The following is a 23,169-nucleotide window of genomic DNA, read 5'->3' on the forward strand; positions in this document are numbered from 1 at the left end:
ATGAAAAGCTATTTGTTCTAGTACTTTCAAGCCAGATGATGATTAGGTTTATAACACGTCATTGACATCTAGACATAGACAGAAGCTTGATCATGCCTGGCTTCCTGCATCTTCAGAATCTGCTGAAATAGGCACTTGTTAGATATACTGCTAGAGAGTGTATCATGCCAACGCTTAAATCTACAATACAAGTTTTTGCATGCAATGAAACTGGTTGTCATCATCTATCTTCTACTGACCAAAGCAAACACCAAACCTTCCATACTATGTTATATATCTAATATGTGAACAATTGTGAAAGGTGAAAGTAGCCTATTTAGGGTCAAATCTTGCAGTGAAATCTCCAAGTATATGGTAGTCTGTATGAGACCATTGTGGTAATAATAATGCAGTGTTGTCGTTCTCTTGTAGCTAGTGAGAGAGTGCAAAGAAGTGCTGAAAGGTGGACTGCTGATGAAGCAATACTATCAGTTTATGCTAAGGGAGGTATTGGATGACTTTCAAAAGCCTGATTGCAACAATGATGCTTTTGAGGAAGACCTGCAAAAAATGTTAATGGTAATTTTTGTTTTTACATTATTGGCTGGAAGAATATGTGCATGAAAGTGACAATTACTTTGCTTTGATTTCTGCAAACCCTGTATGAATTCTACATTGAAATTGTAGTATAACAGTAAACATAGATTAGTAATGAAATATCCACATGTACACTGCTGTCTTTTGATCTTTAACCCCTTATTACCTTTTATTAATTGGCCTGGGTCACTCACCTTTTAGTGTAGACATCGTGATCTCTAAACAGCATATTAAATAAAGGCAATTAACTTTATTATTAATACTTCTATTTCATTGGTTTACTTATAACGAAAATAGTCTCAGCAGTATTTCCATTGTGCAGAGATTTGGTTGTATCAAAGGTCTGTCTTCACGGTTGTTTCTTGATTTGAAGGTTTTTTTTATTTTTTTTAGTGAAAATGTCATTTTTCCATAGTTGGGGGAGAGCACATTGGGTCCTGTCTCCCCATACTGGTCAAGCACATGTTGGGGGGATCTTTGTGTGATAGAAAGGGTATACAAGACTAACTAAAACATTACACAAAAATAAGTTTTTATAGATAGTGGAGATATAAAACCCAGATCTCCCCCATCTTGTGTCAAATAAAAAAAGGCATCCCCTCCGTCCATGCAGTATGTTTTCTAGTTACAAAAAATATTTGGCCTTGTTGGGCTACCTTGTATACACAGCGAAAATGAGCAAAAAATAAATAAAAATGCATAATCCTTTGCAAGTGCAGAAAACGTAGACAATAGCGGAAGATTTAATTTGCTGCGAATTAGGTCACAACACTTGCATACCTCTTCAAAAATCTGTATCCGCAACTTTTTTGGTATTCCAAAATTTAGCGTTGACTTAATGCTGCTCTCACACAGAGATATTGCAGCTTTTAATTTGCACCTACAGAATGTGTCCATTTGATTGCAAAGGATCAATAATTGTAAAATATTATAGAGCTTCTAATAATATAGTAGTACACTTTACAAAATGCCTCAGAAAATGTACATTTTATTTTTTTAAATGATGCCTTTCCTTACTAGAAGTGCCAGGAGGATCCCAAATCTGTAACTAGCCTAATGGCTATAATTGATTTCTGTTTATTATGGCAGCATGAAGAACATTCAATGATTAACATGTCTTGGGAGAGATTGGATAGGTTTTCTCCTACATATATATAACACAAGCCATTTCTGCCTCAGCATTGCTTTTAGAGATTATTCTGCCAGTTATGATATCTATATATAAATCTAGCAACTCCTTTAATGGTGCCTGGTCTCTTAAGAACTTCTGAGTCAGCATTTCATCTCAGATAATCTTGAGTAACTCGTTAGGCAACCAGTCTGCTACAGAAAGCATTTGTTACAATGTTTGAATCACATACAGTATTGAAATTGGTTAAATAAAAAAGTATTTTTAAAGTATTGTTTGTGAAACTAGCTCTATTACTACTACTAGTTTTGCCTGTGATGGTGCACAGTGTATAATAAAATATGCATTTCCTATTGACACTGATTCCTCTGTCTGTACACCAACCTATAATTTTAGATAATATTATATGTTCTTTGAGTGAACGCCTAGATTTACCCCAACGCATATGAGCATTTAATCATGTTTCATTCCGTGTTTCCAGTAAACAAGGAGTGTTAAGAAAATGTTCTCATCTCAAAGAAATGCTTATGTAAGATTTAATATATCTTTGTACCAACAACAATCTAAAACGGAACAGTTTGTTTTTAGAAATATTTGTAGTGGCTTGTTACGTGGCTCTTTTCATACTTCCATGGTTTATTTTATCTGAGCTGCGGTAACAAACCTTAAACTCTACTTCAAAAGGGAATTGTTGATTCTTTTGCAAATGGGCCTGCATTAAACATAAGCATTTACACTGAACACTTGAATGACCATTGAAGCAAGGCAGCAGGCCTTTGCTGGATCCTGGTCTGCCTCACTATGATTATGCTTACCTACTGTGGGTAAGGTTTGAGTTTAATGATTTCTACTGTATCACACAAAAAGTTTCCTCCATCATTCCAACAGAAACACACGCGTATATAAGCCTTTAGTGATGAGTGTTTTGAAAATATTTTTTGTATGTAATTATGATGTTCAAGGATTTAATATATGCCCTTTAACCCCTTTGCTGCTGAGGGTTTTGTCATCATTGTGCTCAGGTCATTTTTCACACTTGCGCCCGTCACACTCAAACATCACTACCATTGATTTTTTTTTTTTTTTTTTAAAACAATCTTTTTATTGGAGCAGCCAAACAAAAGAGCAGCATGTAACAATGGTGGTGTACATGAGACATGAGCTGGCAAAGATAGACATTCTGAAAGCATTGATGGAACAATCACGAAACATGCATAAAGATGGCCGGCATTACAAATACAAATAACTAGAAGAAAGAAAATAGGGCAACTAGGACCAGACAATGGGCTGCATCCAGTTCTTTTTTTTTTTTTTTTTTAATGAATGGAAAGGCAAAGAAAGGGTAAAAAAAGGTATGGGGTAGTGAAACAAGGGGATCAAAGGAAGGGAAGAGGGGGAAATGCAATAGCCAGTATTGCAAAAAGTATAAGAAAAAAAGAGGAAATAAAGGGAGAAGATATGGGTATCGGCAGAGTCAAGGAACTAAGGGGGCACTACTCTTACAAGACAGGCTGCCCCTATGTGTGTGCATTGCAGTATGGGGAGGATGGGGCATAATGTGCCCCATCTATGGAAAACCATTTTTTTTCCATAGTGCTGGGCAATATTGTGTTATAATGGGTGATTACCAATCAATATCTGCTGAAGGTGCCACATAATTTTAAAGAGGGGAGTCCCCTTTTCATTTATGGGTAACCCCACATTTGCAGATGTAATTATGGGTATGATTGGGCCCCATGTACAGAAAATATTGGTTTTTATAGCGCAGGGTAATATTGTCTGGTCATCCAAAGTGGGGACTTCTCCCTTTAAAATGTGGGTGCTCACTTAGTTGCAGCTGTCATAATGGGGGGTGATATGTCACATACAGCCTCATTTATCAACGAATTTATAACTCAAAACTAGTGATAAATATCACGTTTTATGATAAATGGTGCTCCAGCCAATCAGCTTCCAACTGTCATTTTTCTAATAGTTAACAGTTGGGAGCTGATTGGCTGAGCACCATTTATCATACACAGTGAAATTTATCACTAGTTTTGAGTTATAAACTCGTCGATAAATGAGGCTCATAGTGACCTCTCCTCATATATGGAAAGCGTTCATTTACCGTAGCACGGGTGATCACCAGGCACTAAGTACTAAGAGACCACTACATGATTAACCGATTACGAACCATGCCTGTTCTGAATCTGAGCCTGTGACCCTGACCATTGCAACATCAGACCATTCTCTGTAGGGGTCGTTAGCGGGTCGTGGCCTGCAGACTCTCGTCAGCATAATTTATACCACCTTATGATGGTTCCTGGTGAAGACCGGGGAGTCAGTTAAACTCTGCTTCAGTACAGCCAGCACCAACCCTGAACTGACGACAGAATCCTTACAGCCAGTCTGCCACATGACCTATTTGTATAATATTAGATTTCATGTATTCAGGTCCTTGCCCCACTTAGAATATATAGGACCAGCATACTGTTACAAACTAGTTCTTTATTTTTGTACATTGTTTGTCGCATTAGCAACACACTGACCTAAGGAGGGCAGCCTGAATATATTATTCATACAAGGTCACAAGGCATGTATCAAGTCCCAATCTTTCCGTGTCTGTGACTGAACTCGTGAACATCTCCTTAATAATGAACCCAGAGTGGAATCATTGACTATCACTAAAACATATTTTCAGTTGGTCCATTGAAGTGTGGACATTTTTATTTGCACCTGGGCAATTCTAGTTCTCAGCAGAATGTTTCCACTAATTTCTTGCTTGAACAGAAATTTTCATCCTGTGTTACGTTATGATGCATAAGTTATGAAAGAAAAAATAGATATAAGTGGTTAAAAACAGCTTAAATTTTAAAAGAATGGAATGTCCCAAGTGCAAGATACCATATATTAGTAGTTCCCACATGTGTGACAAGCACTGTCCATCAGAACGGTAGTGAATACATGCAGTGGTTTTTTTTTTTTTTTACATTCCACAATATGAAAAGCCCAAAACAGTCTTGTATATCCATATATTTTGTTATAAGTATTCAAAAATTATGTGCAAGTTTTTAAACGCTAGCTTTCTGTGATGCTGAAATTTGGTGTGACAATAAAATGTTCTCTTGCAATTGAATGTCTTGCACAAGCATACATAGAGAAGCTACTAAATATATAAAACCAGGTATTCTTCCAAATCTAAAGGAACTTTCTATATCCAGGTGCACATAAGTTTATGCCTGGAAAATTGACCAAACTGGATCAGGGCACAGTGGCTCTCGCATGTAGAGGGCAAATAACGCTTGGGGCAGAATGGCAGTTGGGTGCTTATCTGGTTAGTAAAAGTAGGAGCACGATAATGGTTGCTTGGGGTGGACATCAAGGATAGGAACGCAGAAGACTTCACAGATGTGAAAATTCCCACTATCCTATATGAAAATGTATTTGGTATAGTCAAGGATTTAATTAGAGTAGGCAACGTGTGACTTTTAGTTATTTGAAGCTGCAAGTACCAATATACCATGTATACTTTGCTTAATTTAGTAGGCAGGGTAGGCGGGGACAAGGGATTTTTTTTCCAAGAAAGGCAACCTGTGGCACTACAAGATCGGGGAAGATGGAATTTATAGTTCCATAATAAATCACAGCAACAGGATGATTAGTAAATAGGCCATTGTGAGCTTTCATAACTACACAGCCTGTGGCCTCGGCTGTTGCTGATATATACCTCAATTCCCCAAGTTCTAGAGGAAGCTGTGCATTAAATCCTAGGAGTATATTTTGTCTGTGGTCATATAATTGTTAATAATGCTCAGTGTTCTCCCCAGAAATTTTTTCCAGCCAGGTGGCATCAAAAAGTAGCCGGGTGGTGGGCTGTTTCTTTCCCAGTGGTGCACCCGCCACATACAGCCTGTGGAGAACACTGATGCTATAATTTATAAAGCCATCTTATTTTTATATGTACTATCATTTTTCCATAAAGTCCAATTCTGGATAAACTGGAAATCAATTTTTCTTATTTTGTGCTAAATGAGCACTTTGTGAAACCTTTTGTATTTAAAATTACTAGTTTGTTTTGTAAAGTAGTGTCAACATCTTCTGGTTGTTTATAAACCTGTGGAAAGTTACCATACATTTGTAAATAAAGGCAACTTGGCTCTTACAAGGCTGGTTAATGTTCCTTTTTGTGCAGATCAAAAAGCAAAAGCTCTTTGTTATTCATTTAGTACTTGATTATCAGCTGTGAGTGACTTCCTGCTGAGGAAATAATTAGAACACTTTACATCCTTACATTCCTCAGATTAGTTACAGGTGTTGTTTGTTTTCTATATACTGCATATTACAGTACATACTGTACATTTTATTTTATGACATTCCTATTTCTTCATAATGTATTATGTTTGGTAAGGAATATACGTATACCTTAAGAAAACCTTTGTATATTTTGTATTATAGGGACCATTTCATGTTTGCGATGTCCATACTGATTGGTTCCCTAAATATTCTATATTAGTTAAAGCCACATTCATGTGAGTTTTATTGGGAAAAATATAAACTGGTTATAGACTTTAGCCCGAATTAAATAGTGTTTCTGTTAACACGATGAAAGTGGTTGTCCTTGTCACACAAGAGCTTTTTTATGATGAGCTATGTCATGGAACATGTACAGCTGGTGTTGTACGGATTCCCAGACAGCCTCCATGCACTTTGTTATATGGCTCTGGTTGACAAATGCATGTACATAATGCATAGCTGGGCCATCAAGTGAAATTGCAAATTGAACTGTTGCAAATGATGTCGTTAGCAAACTACCTCCGCTGAATATACACAATTTATTTTTGAGCTTTTTATTTTTTGCTACTTTTTTTTTTCTTTTGGTAGTTTTGTACCTGTATCCACACATGTATTCTTCGTGTTGTATGCATGGTTGTCTACCTACCCTATAAGGGCATACCACCATTTCCAGTTGCATATTTGTTATGTGGTCCCTCTGATCTCTTCAAATGAACTATTATGAGTTGGGTCAACTGTCTCTCTTCCTAATAAAGCTTGTAATCCTGAGTTTGCTACCTATGTGCACTTTGTGTGATGTTGCAGCCTTACATGCTTTGACATTCTATATTTGCATTTCTAAAATGAAGGCACTGTAAATTTGTGTGGAAACTTATTCTGTTTTTAAATTCATATAGAATATTCTAAACATTGTGACAATCATATACTGTCTTTTACAAATGATAGGTGTACTTTGACTACATGCGGAGCTGGATCCATATGTTACAGCAGTTACCTCAAGCTTCCCACAGCCTGAAAAACCTTCTAGAGGAAGAATGGAATTTTACCAAAGAAATTACTCCTTACATTCGAGGGGGAGAAGCTCAGGCTGGGAAACTTTTCTGGTAAGAAAATACTATTTACTTTTTATAGCATTAGTTAACCTTCAGTAGCATATTCTTAATTATATTACTCCATAGAATGATGATCTGCAACTTAGTTTTCTGGGATGATGCTCTTAAAAGGAACTTTGCCATATGTTGTACAGTACATCTCTATTCATGTGCCCTATTGTCTTTCCAGTGCGTAGCTACGAAACGACATCAGCGATTTTATATAATTTGTTGATTTGTAAGATGCTACAGTGCTTCACAGCACTGGACAGTGGGGAAAAGGGACATACATAAAACTGGGACATACAAGGCAACAAAAGTACATTCAGGCATAAATATAGAGCAGAGAGAGGGTGCATCAGTGTGGGAAAGTGGAACAGTGGAAGGCTGAGACATGCCCCGAAACCTGTTGCAATATCCCCTCCTGCCCCGTGTTGTTGCTCACAAAGGTCCCTTGAGAATAAGTTCTTACTGCAAGTGAGATCTGAGACTCAGACACGTGCGAGATCACTGATAATCGCTCAACTACATTAACATCAGCATTGTGTCCATCTTCAAATCAGGCCTTTATCCCTGGTTGGTGAAGACTTGAATAAGGAGAAACAGCCACTGTTTTTATTGTCCTACACTGATTGTGTGCAGAGAGGGTCATATGGGAAACAGTCGGGAAGCCGACGGGCGTGATCCCGACCGCCGGCTTCCCGACTGTCCAATCCCAGCAAGGCACTAATGACAGGCGAAATCCCGACGCCTGTCATTAGACCTACGTCGGGAGCCCGATCGACGAAAGTGGTTGTCCTTGTCACACAAGAGCTTTTTAATGAGGCGTCTAAAAATAGACGCCTCATTAATGTTGATCTTTGGGCGCGGACAGCCGCGCGCGGGGGTGGGGGGGGTGGAGGGTTAGGTTTAGGGTTCCTGGGGCGGGACACGACTTAGGGTTAGGCACCCCCGCCATGGAGGTTAGGTTTAGGCTAGGGGAAGGGGGTGTTAGGGTTAGGCACCCATGTGGGGGGAGGTTAGGGTTAGGCAACCCCCCCCGGGAGACTTGGGTTTAGGCAGCGGGGAAGGAGGGGTTAGGGTTAGGCACTTGGGGGGAGGTTAGGGTTAGGCACCCCCTAAGGGAGGGTTAGGGGGTAGAATTAGGTTAGTTAGTACTTACCTTAGGACGATCGGGATTTCCACCTCATGCGGCCGGCGGTAAATCATGCTGATTCCGGTCATATTTCATCTTTGATAGATATATCTATCTATCTATCTATCTATCTATCTATCTATCAGTGTGTGTGTGTGTGTGTGTGTGTGCGCACTTGCCAGACTTGCATCGGTCATGCACTCTTTTTATTCATACTTGCTAGGTCATACAGACTGCTTTTCAGACTTAAAACAGACCTCTTTCAAAACCACTAGAAAGAAAAAAAAGTCACCACTTATCCATCTATACATAGGCATCTTTATAATGGGTGCAAGGTGTGCGGTGCACACTGGCCTCTGGGTCCAGGGGGGCCCACACCGCATACCCTGCACCTATACGTAATTTTACTTATCTCTACACCAATGCTGAAGTGCTGCTCCACAGCGCCGGATCGGCGCTGCAGGGCAGCAAACACTCGCTCAGAAACTGGCGGTGGATATTTTCCCAGTGATCTGCGCATGCGCAGTAAAGATGTCCCCGGGAAAGTAGGCGCGGGCGCCATTTTCTGGAGACCCGTGTATGCGCAATGTATTCTGACATGAAGCCAGAATCTACAGCGCTTAGTGCCGCTGAGCCGCCAACAGGGAGAAGGGGGCCCAAACAGAGGCTGCACATGGGCCTCCTCCTCTCTTAAAATGTACTGTATATAACTTTAGTATCCGGTCAAAACACCACGGCACCATCCCAGTTCAAGTAAATTGACTTAGCAGCTTTTGTGTTTTTAAGCCCAAAATGTAAAACCACACCCCCATCCAAGGGAGCGTCTGAACTGTAACCATGCATTATTGTGAAGAAAGTGAATGATTTGCCTCCCGTGATATGTCTATCAAATGGCTTTGTCTGGTGCTGCTGGCCAACGGAAATCAGATAGATGATTGGAGGTTTCTAATTCGCTCATGGATGTTCCTAGCAGTCCACATACATCAAATTACAAAGAGAAGTCACTATATAAACCATATGGTTCATATGATTTGTTTAAAGTATCTCTACTTTGTTCTTGTTTTGAGTTTGTGAGACGGGTGCAGATACTTTAATCACCATAGAAAACTCAGTCATCAGTTGTAAATGTACATTATTAATAGTAAAACTACAATATGCACAATAGTGCTTAAAGTGGTCCCAGAGAAGTGATGGAACTCACTAACCCCACGGCACTTTTTCAATAAAGGTACAGTGTTCGTCGTAGGCGTGCCCCGAAAAAGGCGTGGTCTCAAAGGGGTATGGTCACACAATAGTATTCCCAGTTAAAATTACGCCACACAGTAGCACAATCTTCTCCATATTACACCGCACATAGTGCCCCTTATGCCTCCAATACACACAATGCCCACAGTAGTAGTGCACCCTTATACAATGCCCACAGCAGTAGTGCCCTTTATGCAATGCACCCTGTAGTAGTGGAATTAGTAGTGCACCCTTACAAAAAACAAACAAACAATACCTTAAGCACTCCTCCTGCGTCCGCTGCCATCTATCTGGGTGCCTGCTCTTCGGAACTATGGGAGAGACGTTGTGAAGTTTCTCCTACAGTATAGTGTCCACTGCTGGAGCCGGAGCTCAGGAGTGAACTCCAGCCTCCGGCTGCTGTTGCGGGGAAGGTGCCGGGCGCCCGCTGTTAACAAAATCTCAGCGGACGCCCAGCATCTCCCTGCGGCGCCGGGATGACATCCTGAGTTAGGTGGGCCAGAGAAAGCGGAACTTGTTCTGTTTCCAAATGGAACTGACAGAACGCAGTTCTGGCCCACTTTAACCCCTGATGCATAATAAGTACAGTGAACTCTTAGATTTCAGCAGCAGCCTTAATTGGTTGATATTCAAACAAATTCATATGTAGAAAACCAAAACAAGCCCTCATAAATATCTGCTCAAATACTTGGCAATGTAATCATATAACATTGAGTCAATGAAAAATAGACGCCTCATTAATGTTGATCTTTAGCAAGCCAACTTGCAAAATAAATGTTCTCTCACAAGTCTTTGAAAACCGCTTCCCTAGTAACAGTTGTATAATAAATTTCAACTTGTATGATATTATCATCTATTCTTATCAAATGGTCTTCCAATAATAAGATGTTGTAACATCATTTGTAAATCTGGAGGAAATACAGACAAAGAACAATAGTAACAGTAATTGCAGTTTGTCTTAATTGCAGTCTTTGCTTGACTCTGTGCAGTGTCTTCCTCCATGCGGTGGTCCTAGCTATGAGAAAATTCATTGAGGAGAGAGGGTATACATTTCTCTGGAGATTAAATTTGTTACTTCTCGCCAGGAGATAATAGCTCTTTCATCCAGCATTTATCATATTGGTCCTGCTTGGCAAAGTCCAGTGATATCCCTCCAAAGAATTGCCTCTTCTCTGTTTGGTAAATAGATCCGTTAGGGCTGAATTCAATTAGTCTTGCTACTAACTGCCCTGAGCTATTTAATTACAAACCGCTTTTCTCGTGCGGTAAATCCATGGCTTACCCACAGATACCGGCATAAGTGCCCGGAGCTATAAGTTGACACTTTTGAGGTGGCCGCGAAAAGGGCTGAAAGCGAACAGAAATCTGCGGTAAGTGCAGCCTGCAGGCTTATCACAGGTTGCAATTGAATAGCCTCGGGCGCTGCTTAGAGGCTAATTGAATCTGGCCAGTAATCTTTAAATTCATTATAATAAACTTCATCATAAAATAAGAGTTGTGTTGCACTTAGCTCTTATATAGCTCCTACAATAATTAGCAGCTGAGCACAGCCAAAGCATTTTGACCAGTGATTCTCATCTAATATCACAGAAACAAATAGACAGAGTAAGATATTAATCGAGGCAATTAATATATACAAAAAAGATGATCTTAAATGATATAATGACTAGATTTGTAAAATAACCCAGATTCTGTGTCTAGAGTGTTACCACATAATCAATCTTTCAAAGAGAAAAAGAGAGTGGCTATGATTAAATATGAATTTAAAAAAAAAAAAATTGTGGAGCGCTTATACCAAATATCATGGTTATATAGCTGGTTAAATGGTGATGTCTTTATTCACTTTCTGGTCGTCTTGAAAAAGGTCTGTGTTAAGGACTGTACCATTAATTATATGACATGGTAAGTTTAGAATCATTCTAGAACCCTTTATTCAAAGTCTGATGTTTGACTACCTAATCCATCTGTTGGAGAGTCTGGGGATGCTGTAGCCATGGGGAAGCTCTCCTACAAGTGGAATGACACAGATTATAGCTGGTTATAGAAATACCATTCAGCCATTCAGTTTAGCATGTGAACACCAAATTGCTAGGCTAGTAGGCTTGTTTAGGTCCAGTTTCATTGTAATTCATTAAACTTCCACTGTTCTTCTAAATTGGGATATTTTATTTTTCATCAAATATCCATTTTGGGTGTGGTTTGAAATGTCGACATGTCAGCATCGCCTTACTGTTGAATTAGTCATAGTATCAACATTGTGCATGTCGACATGGCATTTTTACAGTATGTAAACACACTGACATGTACAGTCGACGTGACTGTCAAAATTCACAATGTTGACATAATGACCATATCGACATTCTGACTACATGCCTCCATTTTGTCGTTCTCTTTATAAAAAGATCTGAGTTCTCATGTTGGTAACCAAGCAACAAAATGTGTATTCCATTGTGAGTACAGAAATAGTCTGAAGTTAAAATAAATAAATTGTTTATATGATCTACAGTATCTTTGCAAATATTTAGAGAAATCCGTTTTCTATTTACTATGTAATCTATTTAAATGCATCTCCTCAGTTTTTTTCTAAAACTGAACAAATAGTTAATCTCAGACAAGCAGTATTTAATGGTTAATATATAGTGCTGTGGTGCATTTATGTGGGAATTATAGTCATCAATCCACTTAATAGTTTAAACTTGCACGGTTTATTTGTGTTTCAAGACAAATGAACTAGTTAAAGTATATTTTGGTGTGATTATATTTGCTTAAAAATTAGATTATTTTCAGTGCATGTCTAAATAAACTCATGAAGAATAATCTAGTAAAACTATAATATTGTATAAACACACATTTGGAATCTGTCTCTCTAGTGATATAGCGGGAATGCTGCTGAAGTCCACAGGGAAGTTTCTGGATGCCGGCCTACAGGACAGCTGTGATGAATTTTGGGCCAGCACTGATGATAGCTGTGTCTCTGATGAAATACGGTAATCCTGGCATAGGGAGCTATGGAGCACTATTTATGTAATATAATGCTTTGTGGTCTTAATATGCCTGTAAGGAGTTTGTTTCTTTGGCAATAATAACAATTGATTTGCTGTTTTCAACTGCTGTGAAATAAGTACAGTTTTTTTGCTCAGCAGAGTTAAACTGTTTTAAAGACACCGAATACAAAAAAAAGGTGTATCATTCTTTTTATTTGATTTAAAGAGGACCTCTCTCCAACATGGTATCTCTGATGGGAGGATTGGCAGACTATAAGGGAAGAGACAGTTGCATGCTGATGATGGTGGCATGAACTCTCTCATAAATTTCTGTAATTTCTTTGTGGTACCCATATAAATGCTCTCCGGGGACTTAAGAGCTGGGCCTAAAAGGATTTTCTCTACCAGCTTAGAACACAACTACAAGAGAGACATTAAAGGCTGAACTAAAAGCCAGGAACTCAGTTTGTGTGTGCGGAAGGAAAATCTTCCCTCTGCGGGTGCCCATCAAGCACACTGAGGTTACCAACGAAGTTTATAGCATGGAGTTTGCGGCTCGACAATGAGCTCACATGCAGACAAATACTACATAACAGAGGAGCAAGAGGGATAAAGAGCAAAATTACCAATACATAGGAAAAATGTACTGGAAACTGTAGGTCTTATTGCTTACCTTTTTCACAGGGTTAAGAGTGTACTGCTTGGGGGAAAATGAGACTGCACTTGGCATGATTGGTGCATTTTTAATATAAAGTTGTTGCTGGTAGAGGCGAGCTGCAAGTGGACAAAACACATTTAACGAAACGCATGCAATATCGCCCTGTAAAACCTTTTTGCAGTGTAATTCTTTTCTAGAGATATAGCAAAGCAGGGATCCTCCATTTTTTCCTTTCCTTGGGACACAACATGATTTAATTTGCTTATGATGCGAGTATTGCTGTGAAGCAAATGGGTGTTTTACATCATATATGTAAGCAGATTAGACCTATAACTTTGTCCATGTTGCTTCCACAGAAGATCAGTCATTGAAACAAGTCGAGCATTAAAAGAACTCTTTCATGAAGCCAGAGAGAGAGCGTCCAAAGCTCTTGGTTTTGCTAAAATGCTGAGAAAGGTAACATCACTTGATTGATGTTTGAATTTGGACGTAGTTTAGTTTGGAAGTGATTTGGGTGTTCTTTAAATTGTATATGTTGTATATAATTTTATAAAAACAAGAAAGCGGATAAGATACAAATATTTTACTTTAAATTAATTGTGTCTATAATTATACTGTGATTAGACCTACCCTTATAGAGAGGGCTAATGTGTAGATTGGGAGAGGTCAGAGTAACTGCAGAGGTAAAGTGTATAAAGCTGTTATGTTATGTTTAGAAGAAACAGCAGAAGGCCTTATTTATCAACAAGTTTCCTAACAGTTGGGAGCTGGTTGGCTGGAGCAACATTTATCATACACAAGTTTTATCACTCGTCGTGAGTGTTAAGTCGTTGATAAATCAGACCCAAAGATATTTACAGTTAAGATAAATGTGACATGAATTTGACATAGCACTTTTATCCACAAAATATAGCAGTAAATAGACTACCAATGTTTAAAATAACATTGTTCGTATAATCCCTGAGTCATAACACGCTCTTTAGTGTAATAATTCAGATAATATAGTTGCAGAGGTAATAGTCGTACCGCAAAATGATGGTTTATGAGCCCATTAAAGGGGTCTTTAAGGAACCGGTATGGCTTTTCCTCACAGCCTAGTTTTCAATAGTGATGGGTCTTTTATTAGGGTACACCTGAAAATGATTTCTTCCACCCGAACTTTATGTTCCTCCTAGCTTAACTCAGTGAAGATTTTTCATGTGGGTATAAGACAGATGCGCTCCCATAGTGTAGTATTTTACTAGGAGTTTTTAATTTACATATACCACATATAAAAACAAACAAAAAAAACCCCAAGAGTCTTATGGTGCATGCAGACGGTCAGATTTTTCTTCAGATCTTAACGATTTAAAAAATCGTTCATATTTGAAGGAAAATCTGATATGTCTGAACGATGAACAATGAACGATGCGCGTTCCCGATGGTCGGATAACAATATCTGACATCTGATGTGTTTGCAGTCAGATTTGGACGATTCCATTCATTTTAATGCAGTCAAAAATCGTTCATAGTTAAAATTGTTGGTCAAATCGTTCATCAGATCGTTCATCTGACACATCTGACAAATCTGACCGTGTGTATGCTCTATTACATTCAGTTGAATGAGTAAGGAGAGGATGTCCATAACAACCGAAATGTGCTCGGCGCGTTTCGTCACCTATGTGCTGCATCACGGCAATTGCCGTTGTTACCGACATCCTCTCCTTACTAATATAATATATATATTCAGATGAGCCGGCACTCCACTGCTGTTGCAATATACCTACGTCCGGTGCCTTCCTATTACCTCCCAATGTTGGGGGGAAAAGAATATAAGTCTTGCAGGCGGCACTCGGTACGATTTGAGAATAAAGACACTTTGACTCTGCTAAGTTTTATCAACGTTTCAATGCTAACTGCATTTTCTTCGGGACACAAACAAAGTCGTATTAGTTACAATGTAACAAGCGTGCTGTCTGGCAGCAGGTTGCAGCGCGATTCCAATAGGGTACAAGACTACTGTCAATAGATTTCCTACGAAAAGCTGACAGCTGATAGGACAATAAATATAAATGTCAGACCTCTCATATATATATATATTATATATATATATATATATATATATATATTATATATATATATATATATATATATATATATATATATATATATATTAGACAACCATGATGTTACTATTAAGTATAGGAAGAGACATCTTATCATAACACTGTTGGGTTAACCGATAAGGGTACAATAAATGCTCTCTGCTTTGTAATAGACTATTAAATAGGCACTATAAAAATAGTGATATGATAACATAATTGGACAATCACTATAGGAAATAACATAGTACTTGTTATTAATGTAATTGATACTACAAAAAACAATGGTAAAGCAGTATAGCTCTATCTATTGAATCTGCTAACAAACAGACGTTGGAGAAAGATCAAGCCATGAATTGGTTAGAAAAACTTAATAGCCAAATGGACCAATGTATAAAGAAACTGAAGAAAAACAAGCTAGCCAGAGTACAAGGGGATTATGATAAACAACATATCTATAGCTGGCTAATGGGCACTCAAGGCAGGGACCGCAGATGGATTAAACCTAGGAGATTTCAGCGATTTATGTCCAGATTCCAACTTTCAGCAAGTGATCAAGAAGCATCTGGTTCTATGGCGACATCCCTTTAGGAGTAGCGACAAGAGCCTTCACTTTAGGCCAAGAGACAACACGCGCAGAGCAAGGTAGAAACAGCAGGAGCCCACCACTGCAGAGAAGAACTTGGTTTTCAATCTGTTACCTCTGGTAATATCATGGTTCTTTAACTTGTCTAATGGTATAATGATGCATACACACGGGGCGACCGTCAGCGATAATGATATCGCTGAACGATCTCCCGGGGGTGTGCTGTATGATCGATATTGATCATCTAGCACACCACCAACCCACCAATGACTGGTCCCTATAGTAATCTGGTCGATATCCTGCATGCACGGTCGATGGACGATAACTTTATCGTCCATACATGTCCGCGCATCGCAGGTTGTTGGAGGCACCAAAAAATGCATGATATGAACGATAACGATATGATCGATATCATTATCGTTCATATCGTGCATTTTAATCGTATTGTGTACACCATTAGGACTAATATAAATACTGAAAACATTTTCACTATTTACAGACAGTAAAATTGATAATGTATAAGAAATTAATATTTAAAAAAAGACAGCATCAGTAAAATAACAGCCATAAAATAAAAATAATCCAAAACATAAAGCATAAAATAGCTCACTTCTAGGAGTATTCTGGCTGCGCTGCCCGGCACCTGGCCGATTTCTCAAGTGCTTCTTATTCAGCTTCAACAACTCCCCCGCCCTCACTCTGACCGCTACCTACTCTGCTTCAGCACTGCTCCTCTGCCTCCCTTAAGACCCTTGTTGAATCTTGCTGCTCTTGACAGTTTCTTATGCTCTCTAGATTCCCTACTCTTCCTAATCACTACCCTTACCTGCCTTGACCAAGCTGTCCTCCGCTGCCCAAGTTGTTACCATCAATCTACTTTGATCCCCTCGTCAATCCTAACACTTTACCCTTAACTACTTTCTCCAAATGTGCTTGAGGAATACACGCTTTCTTGCTGTATTCTTCCACTTCAAGTTCATTCTCTGATTCTATAGCTCCACTCTGTCACTTGCTGAACAGTTCATTTATAAGACTATCATGTCAACCCAGATCTCTAACCCTTGCACTTTTTTAGTTATCTTCAACTCCCACCTCCCCTCTTCCTTCAGTGCACTCGAATTTGCAACCCACTTAATCTCCCAAATAGTCCATTCACCAGGAGATCTCATCACTGCCTACCTCTTTGAACAATCCACTCTGGCTTTCAGTGTCTTCGGTCCACTGAAGCTGCCTCACAGCCAAATTCATGGACCAATACAATATTCTTATGCTACTTGACCTAATAGCAATATCAGACACTATCAAGTTATGCAACTCCATTCTCTCCTGGCTCATCTACTACTTATCCATATCTACAACCACCTCTATGTCCCCTCTATTTACCATTCCTGTTGGGTTCTCTCATGGTTCTGTTCTTGGCCATCAATTCTTCTCCCTCTATACTACTTCTCCCAGTGAGCTTATTAGTTATTTTGGTCTCCGATGCCACCTCTTTGCAGCCAATACACAAATTTAGTTTTCCACTGAACTCTCACTCTTTTCTCTCAGATGTCTACCACCCATCTCATCCTGTATGGCACTGCACTTTCTGAAACGTAATAAGAATTAAACATCTTTCCCCCAGCCAGGCTACACCCTCTCCCACTCTCTTCCTCCCTGTTGATAACTGTATGTAGTCAGGAAGCCGGCGGTCGAAATGCCGACCGTCGGCTTCCCGACTGTCAAATCCTGGCATGGGACTAATGATAGGCCGTCGAAATCCCGACGCCTATCATTATCCACACGCCGAAATCCCGACGCCCGGGATACCGAACGAAGGAAAGCCGGACGTCGGTACCTCTTAGTCGTCGTAGGGGTGGTTAGGTTTAGGGACTCCTGGGAGGACTTTTCTGTCCAACCATCCAGCTAGTTGATTGGTTGGAATGAAAATCTGGTAAGGTATGAGAACAAATGACAATCAGCAATCTGCTCCCAGACGCCGGAAAATGGACAAAACCTGTTGTTGTTTGAAAAAATTGTTTAGATCAAACATTTAACAAACTTGTCTGAACGACCATTTTCATCTGTTTTCTGACATTTAGGAGCAAATTGCTGATCATCAGTTTACTCCCATTCCTTACCAGATTTTCATTGCAACCAATCAACTAGTTGGATAGAAAATCTTTAGGTGTGTACCCAGCTTTAGAGTTAGGCACCCCCCGGGAGGGTTAGGGTTAGGCTAGGGGAAGGGGGGGTTAGGGTTAGGCACCCCTGGAGGGAGATTAGGGTTAGGCACCCCCCCTGGGAGGGATAGGTTTAGGGTTGCGGGGAAGGGGGGGTTAGGGTTAGGCGCCCCTAAGGGAGGGTTGGGGGAAGGGTTGGGATAGCCTACTTACCTCCACTGTCGGGATCTTCACCCATCGGGCTGCCGGTGTCGGGATTTCATAAATACTGATTCTGTTGATAACATTTCCCTCTTTTCTGTTCCCTGAATTAGATGTGTGTATTTCACCCTTGACTCTGCTCTTTCTCTCCCCACACATTCAATCCTTCTCCCAAGCCTTCTGTTTTCACCTCCCACAATATTTTTTTCGTAATCAGGCCCTTCCTCATATTTCACCCTTGACTCTGCTCTTTCTCTCCCCACACATTCAATCCTTCTCCCAAGCCTTCTGTTTTCACCTCCCACAATATTTTTTTCGTAATCAGGCCCTTCCTCATCCTGGAGGCTTCTAAAACTCTAATCCGTGCCCTCATAATTTCTCACTTAGATTTCTGCAATCTTTTTCGGTGTGGCCTTCCTAACTCCAGTCTCTGTTTCCTCTATTTATGCTTTACCTCTGTTGCCCCCTCTGCCAGTGACTCCACTGGCTCTCTATACACCTCTTAGTCAAATTCAAGATTTTCTACCTCACCTAAAAAGCTCTCCGGTACACCTCCCCACATCTCCAGCCTCATTTTCTTACATACTCCTGCACGCTTTCTTAGTTCTGCAGCTCGTATTCTGCCACTTTATCTCTCCCTGATCACCACTTTCCACGCTCACATTCAGGATTTTTCCGAGGCTGCTCCTGGAATGTGTCAAATTTGCTCATCTTTTCATTCTAGCTTACCTACCACACCTCCATCTAACTCTTCTAGTCTGTCTTTTCCTCACTATTGTGTCCACCGTATCCCCTACAGATTATAATCTCGTGTGAGCAGGGCCATCTACCTTCTCTACATAACTATGCTAAATGCACACTGTAATTATGTATTTGTGTAAGACTGGTATTTTGTTTGTACTATTCTGTACGGAATTTTGTATTCCCCGTTTGGCACTATGGAAACCTTGTGGCGCATTGTAAATGAACGGGTATGCTGTTAGATTGTGGGCTGTGAAAATGTTGATTTTCATAATGTCGACATCAGAGTTAGTGTTTTGGAGTTAGGGTTAGCATTAGGGATAGCCTTACCTTAAAACCACATTAACGACAGTCTGACCATGTCGACACTCCAAACGTCAACATGATGAATGTCAACCTAATATAACAAAGTCAATTACGGATTATAATTATAGTAATACCCTAGTGTAGCTGCTGTATGCTAAATGTGATTTGTTTTTACAGGACTTGGAGATTGCTGCAGAGTTTACTTTTTCTGCACCTATACGAGAGCTGTTAACATATTTAAAAACCAAAAACTATGCAAAGGTAAGTAACATTTTGTTCAATAGATTCAAAGGAAACGCTGACCACATGACTTTCACTTTGCAAATGATTACTATGTGCGTACGTAATCACACGCAATGGCAAATCGCCCGAACTGTGTAAATTGCAGAATTGCATCTGCTGCTAAATCAGGCACAGTGACTGTAAAGCTGGCCATACAGTGAGTGATAATCATTCAGATCAGCCGATGAAGTGACTGTTGTGAATGATTATTATCGTTCAGTGTATGGACATAAACGATAATCTTTCACAGCGTCAAAACGGCTGAACAACTCGCTAGATAATTTTTTTCTTGGATATTAAACTTGTCACATCTTCCCGACTGTCCTTCAGTCAACTCCAGACCATGAATGGGGATAGCTTCCATACATCTTGTAGTGTATGGAGGCTCTCCGGTTATTGGCAATTGCTCCTTCCCTCGTCCGGCTTAACTGTCATACAGTTCTTTGTGCCTAATATCACTAATAAGGGTAAAAGTGATAGGCTGCGGCTTTGCGACAAATCCCGTGCGAGACTGCCCGATGTTTTAAAGCATCTTCGTACCTAAAATCACTAACGGGGGTAAATGTAAAAGACTGCTGCTTTGTAACATCGGGTAGTCTCGCACGGGACTCACTGATATCTCAAAGCTGCAGCCTATCACATTTACCCCCATGGTGTTTTGTGGCCTGGTAAAATGTGAGGTGGAGTGGAAGTCTGCAAAATGCTTGACAAATGTCTCTGCTACATAAACTCTTTAAAGACATATGATCACATTTCTACACATTTTCATCTAGTTTAAACCAAATTCGGCAATAGAAAAAAAAAGGTTGAAAAGTTTTTTGACATTAACATCCTGCCAGCAAATAAAAGAAAAGTATTAGAGTATACATGATTTTCAGATGTGTTTATTGCTTGACATACTAGCTGGGAGAGAACATTTGATTGGTTTATTGTAAATATTCTAGTAAGAAAGTGCATTTTAATATGTTAGACCGGTGGAAACTAAGAAGCTTTTTTGTGTATTGAAAACCTTTCTAATTTAGAAGCAGTTTCACGTTGTATAGCTGTACCGATGGCTTCACTTTGCCAGGCGCACCTGCAGCATTATAACAACCGCTGGAAATGCCTTGTGTTTACCACCTCTCTCCCTCCTTTCTTTAGGTGGTAATTCCTACCCTGGAGAATGTGCATGTGTTTGTGCCAGATAACCTTTGTAGAGGAAAAACGGTTATTCTGCAATTACTAAATGCAGCAGCTGGCATAGATTGTTCAAAGGACTGTGAAGATGATGCATATGAGGCCTTTCTGCTGATGACCATGCACTCCGATAAGGACCAGGAAGTGGAAGATGCCTGGGCTTGTTGGGAAGGACAAACCGTTAAAGTAGTGCCACCAGTGGAAACTGCGGATACTCTCAGGAGTATGCAGGTAAATGTCTTCACTGCATTTCTCTCAATCTCTTAATCTCTGGAGCAGATGTATCACAGCTTCCAGAAAGTTTGTTTGCCCGTAGCAACCTATCTGCTTCTAACTGTCAATTTATAGGCTGTACTAGATGAATGACAGTTAGAAGCTGATTGGTTGCTATGGGCAACTTCTCCACTAGCTCTCTGGAAGGTTTGATACATCCATACTTGCCAACTCTCCCTGATTGTCAGGGAGACTCCCTGAAATAGTAGAAATCTCCCTGAGTCCCTGAAGAGTCTAGTAATCTCCCGCATTGCACCTATGAAGCTGTTATATTAAAAAAAACAGAGATATATATACATTCATATGGGATCATTAGTATCATTTCCCTGCATTGGTTATAAGGCACAATGATCCCTATGGCTACATGCATTTTCTGAAAAGTATTAGTGTGTTTTCACCAACAAGTAGATCTTACTAATTGCTTTGGGGCTCATTTACATTTGGATGTAAAGCAATTTTAGGACGTGCCTCTCAGATGTAGCAATACAAGAGAAAAGTATTACCAAGTGCAACAGTTGTATATTAAAGGAAAATATAAGTTTATACCCCCATATGTCAGATAAGATTATGCTTTTTGACACACAATTTTTCTTTATACATTTCCTATGAGATGTGGGGTGCAACCACTGACAATTATAAATACACAAAACTCTGAGACCGGGAGCTATTCAATTGTTTGCACTGCAGGCGCCCATAATTTCTGCTTGCACACTACCGTTTGGGCAGCATACCTACTAGTTTGCACAGGTTTAGCCGCTTTATGAGGCTAATCCCAGTGCTGTTGGGTACGACCTCTGCGTTAAGTAATGGACTCCTGCGACACTTGGGCCCAGCGGCACAAACCATTGAACAGCTTCTGTCACTGTAGACGGGAACTGCGGCCACCTTAAAACAATTGAATTTCCTTTCGGTGTGCCATGCATTTATATACTTTAAATTACTCTACTCTGGCAACCTACCACATAGAATGTTTCAGTAACACTTATAGTATAAATAAATGAGTGGACATTATATAAATAAGCATTATTTTTATCTTTTTGAAACATGAAATTTCTCTTGAAATGTAAGTGCAGAACTGCTCTGGCCAGTTTGAGAACCCATGATAATGTCATGAAGATTTTATAGTTTATTATATTGCATCCACTGTGAAACATGATTACTTCCTGCTAACATAGCCGTGTTTTGTGTTACAGTATATGTTGAAAATGTTCCATAGTAAGCTGAAGGGACATTTGCCATATGTTCTTAATGCAAAGATACTTCCCACATCTTATCCCTCAGCTACCTACCATAAGCCTTTCTGTGATCCAGACTTTACATACTTTAGCAAAGAAATGTTAGGTATGTTTATTATACAAATGTTCCTTTTTTTGTTTTGTCTTTTTGTGATATCTGGCAGTGGTGTTGTGTTGGATACATGGCACAGTAGGTTAAGAGCATGGGTGATGAACAAGATCTACAGATCCATCTATTGTTGTGTTTTCCTCCAGGAAAAGGCATAGCTTATGATCAATTAGGTTTATTAAAGTAAATGTTCTTAGAGGTTTCATGCTGTGACAACCATTAAAAAGCTTTAAGCGGCCTTTAGGGTCAGAAGAGATGGAAGAAAATGCTTTGCAGAAGTCTGTTATTTCTCCTACAACCTGTCACTCTTTCATTTAATATGCAGATTTTCAGCAGCTATGTATGTGTTTGTCCTTCTAGCAGGGGAAAAACTCTGAAGTCTCTGCTGTGTGACCTTATCTTGCATGGATACAATCCAGTCACTATTGAATATAACTTTCCTTTTTTTTTTTTTTTTTAAAGTGCATACAAACAAATTGCATTGTGCTTTTTCTACTCCTAAGGTTGACAATCTACTGCTTGTGGTGATGCAGTCTGCCCACTTGTTGAGCCATAGAAAGGCTTTCCAGAACTCCACTGAGGACATCTTGTCTTTGCGGCTGGAACAGACATCTAGCAATCCTGTGATTGCAGAAGCTTTGTATCAGCTCAAGGTAAAAATAATGACTTCAGCTGTATCTCTTTTAACAGTACTTATCTATTTCCACTTTCGACCATTTCACGATATTGTAATATTGTATGTAGGGAGAGTTTTTTTTTTTTTTTTTAAATATGACTGGGGTACACATTTCGTTTTATTTTTAAATATTACTCCAGCCCCTCAAACTGAAGGACCTAAAAATTATTTTTTCTTTGAAATAAAGACGCTATAATTGATTGTCCCTCAAAAACAAATTATTATGGTACAATATTTAAAAAAAATAA

The 23,169-nt window shown here is 39.5% G+C and overlaps 1 protein-coding gene across 4 annotated transcripts in view; it reads left to right on the forward strand.

The window, feature by feature from the left end:
- The window catches only part of MAP3K4 (mitogen-activated protein kinase kinase kinase 4), a 113,132-nt gene that overhangs the window by 48,840 nt on the left and 41,123 nt on the right, over positions 1–23,169 (forward strand). For all 4 annotated transcript variants that reach the window (XM_088456535.1, XM_088456303.1, XM_088456447.1 and 1 more), the window contains exons 5-11: positions 412–558; positions 6,926–7,083; positions 12,322–12,438; positions 13,450–13,549; positions 19,348–19,431; positions 20,593–20,859; positions 22,749–22,898. In XM_088456535.1, the coding sequence (XP_088312661.1) occupies positions 412–558; positions 6,926–7,083; positions 12,322–12,438; positions 13,450–13,549; positions 19,348–19,431; positions 20,593–20,859; positions 22,749–22,898 (1,023 nt within the window). The remainder of the gene's footprint in view (positions 1–411; positions 559–6,925; positions 7,084–12,321; positions 12,439–13,449; positions 13,550–19,347; positions 19,432–20,592; positions 20,860–22,748; positions 22,899–23,169) is intronic.

Source organism: Taudactylus pleione, unplaced genomic scaffold, assembly GCF_031769625.1.
Source record: "Taudactylus pleione unplaced genomic scaffold, aTauple2 ptg000006l, whole genome shotgun sequence".
NCBI lineage: Eukaryota > Metazoa > Chordata > Amphibia > Anura > Myobatrachidae > Taudactylus > Taudactylus pleione.